The sequence below is a fragment of the Penaeus monodon genome, chromosome 18 (genome assembly GCF_015228065.2).
Source record: "Penaeus monodon isolate SGIC_2016 chromosome 18, NSTDA_Pmon_1, whole genome shotgun sequence".
NCBI classification, from domain to species: domain Eukaryota; kingdom Metazoa; phylum Arthropoda; class Malacostraca; order Decapoda; family Penaeidae; genus Penaeus; species Penaeus monodon.
Window position 1 is genome coordinate 25,811,448 of NC_051403.1, and position 2,353 is coordinate 25,813,800.

At 45.8% G+C, this 2,353-nt stretch overlaps 1 protein-coding gene across 1 annotated transcript in view; it reads right to left on the minus strand.

The window, feature by feature from the left end:
- The window catches only part of LOC119584352 (rho GTPase-activating protein 7-like), a 79,141-nt gene extending 77,216 nt beyond the window's left edge, over positions 1-1,925 (minus strand). The window contains exon 1 of the mRNA XM_037932918.1: positions 1,835-1,925. Within this exon, the coding sequence (XP_037788846.1) occupies positions 1,835-1,910 (76 nt within the window). The 5' untranslated portion in view covers positions 1,911-1,925. The remainder of the gene's footprint in view (positions 1-1,834) is intronic.
- Between the last annotated feature and the right edge of the window lie 428 nt (positions 1,926-2,353).

The following is a 2,353-nucleotide window of genomic DNA, read 5'->3' on the forward strand; positions in this document are numbered from 1 at the left end:
CTCTCTCTCTCTCTCTCTCTCTCTCTCTCTCTCTCTCTCTCTCTTCTCTCGCTGTCTCTCTTTATCTTTATCTCTGTCTTTGTCTCTGTCTCTGTCTGTCTGTCTGTCTTTCTTTTTTATTTCGTTTCGTTACTTGCTTAGTTCTTCTTTCTTCTTCTATCATCATTACTACAGTTATTATTAAAATCACCAAATCTCCATCATTAGCACCATTATATCGTCATAATTGCAAAATAATTGTTTCTCACCATTATCACATCAATATCACCATATCATCCTCACATCACCGCGATCATCACTCGCTATATCGTCTCCATCATATCTTTAAATCCCTTCATCACGATATCAGATACCACTAAAATTCTACACATCTTTCCGTCTATACTTATCATTCTTCCTCCTCCTCCTTCCTTCATCACTCCTTCTCTCTCCTCCTCCGCGTGCACTATAATAAAACACTATATATTTCCACCATAATCCTTCTATTTAAAATGATCGTGATATTCATATACACCCATTAGTCGCCATATTATTTTAAATAACCAACAAACACCGTAATTTAATGTTTTTAATACGAGGACGAACAAAAAACAAACAAACTGCACTTGATTGAATTAACAACCACCTGCCCAATCGAATCAAGTTCATCAAAATCAAATCAAGATTCTGAAGCCGTTTCTCGAATCCCTCACTAATCACCGAAATTCATTCATTTTCAACATTGCAACTTGGCTTCCTCTTTTTTTCTAATCAATTACATTTTCAACTCTAAAAATACTCTTGCTCTTTTTACCAATCAATTCCATTTCAACTGCTTCCTAAAAAAACGGTTTTGTAAAACGTCTTCCACGACCAACTCCTCGTAACGCTTTTAATACTTAAGTCTGCAACCTATTCCTTTACAATCGCGGCTCAACATTGCAATCGCTTCCTTAAAAAACGTCTAACATAACCAATTGCACGTAGACTAGTGCAGTTAATACTTAATAATTTATTTCCTTTTGCCATTTCTTTACAACCAGACTGAAAAAAAAACGAAAAAATGACAAAGAAAGAACGAAATAAAATGAGCATACAAGGCCAATAACCAAAAAAGGAAAAAAATGTAGTAGTAATAATCACTAATTTGCAGATTCTGACAAGGAAAAAAAAATGAGAATGAAAAAAAAAATCTACATGTATATTTTTTGTGTAAAATCCAATAAAAATATGAAAAATCAATACGAATCAATAAAAAAACAATTCTTTTCCAGTCCAAGGTCAATTCTTAAGACTCAAAAGACCACAAACAAACCCTTTTCCCCCTTCCTTACGCCCTCTCAACACCCCCCCCCCCACTTCCCCCAGGACAAACAACAGCACTTCCAAGGCCAACAAACGAAATTGTGGTTTGGAGGATGCACCATATGTGTTTGTTGGAGGGGGAGGGGGAGGGAGAGAACCAGGTCCCCGGTAGAGCAGCAGAAACGCCATGGTAGCCGAGATACCATAAATCCACGATGGAAAAAAGCGGCAAAAATGCGAGATTGTAACCCTGTCGGCGCGGACTCTTGAGATCGGCAAAAACTGCTTGAGGGCGGAGTGTGCGTGCGTTCATGCGTGCTACGCGTTCGAACACTGGCGTTCCCGAGGGCTGAGTTCTTGGCCTTTCCGTCTCCTCTTGTCCGCCGAAGCCGAACGTAAGGGAAGAATTAAGAAATGCAAAGAAGAAAAACAAGAAAAGGTAAGAAAGACGAGACGAGGTAAGCAAGAGAAGAGAGAGCGACGAGGACGGCGGCGGCGGCGGCGGGAAGGAGAGAGCGGGAGAAACGGAATCCCACTGCAGACACATTACCTCTTCGCGTCGGCGCAGCGTCCTCGGAGCACAGGTAACCGGAGCCTTCGGAGGAGACAGCCGTATGGGTTGCCATCCCCCCTCACCCCCGCCCCCTCCTGCGGCGCTGCACACGGCGTCGGGACACGAGGGCGCCCGCCGCCCCGATTCATCCGCCTCCGATCTCGGCTCGGTAAACGGGCACTAAAACCACCGGTCACTCGCGCGCTCACTCTGGCACTCCCTGGCACTCTGCGGCGCACGTGGACTATGACCGGGGCCCCGAGGCGAAGCTGAAGGCACCTGGGTAGCGGTTCCTGCCCCGCCGCTTCCCCTCACCCCCTCCCTCCTCCCCACCGCACCGACAAGTACTGTTGCGTAACCGGAGGCTGGGCCACTCGGGGCGCCACTTCACTCCTCCATTCCTCGCTCTCGTGCATTCGGGCTCGCCCTCGACCTCGCACTCGCCCTTCTACATCCCTGCCTCTTGCTTTCGCCGCGTTACATCTCGTCTCTCGGTCGTCCTTCTCGTTTCTAGCA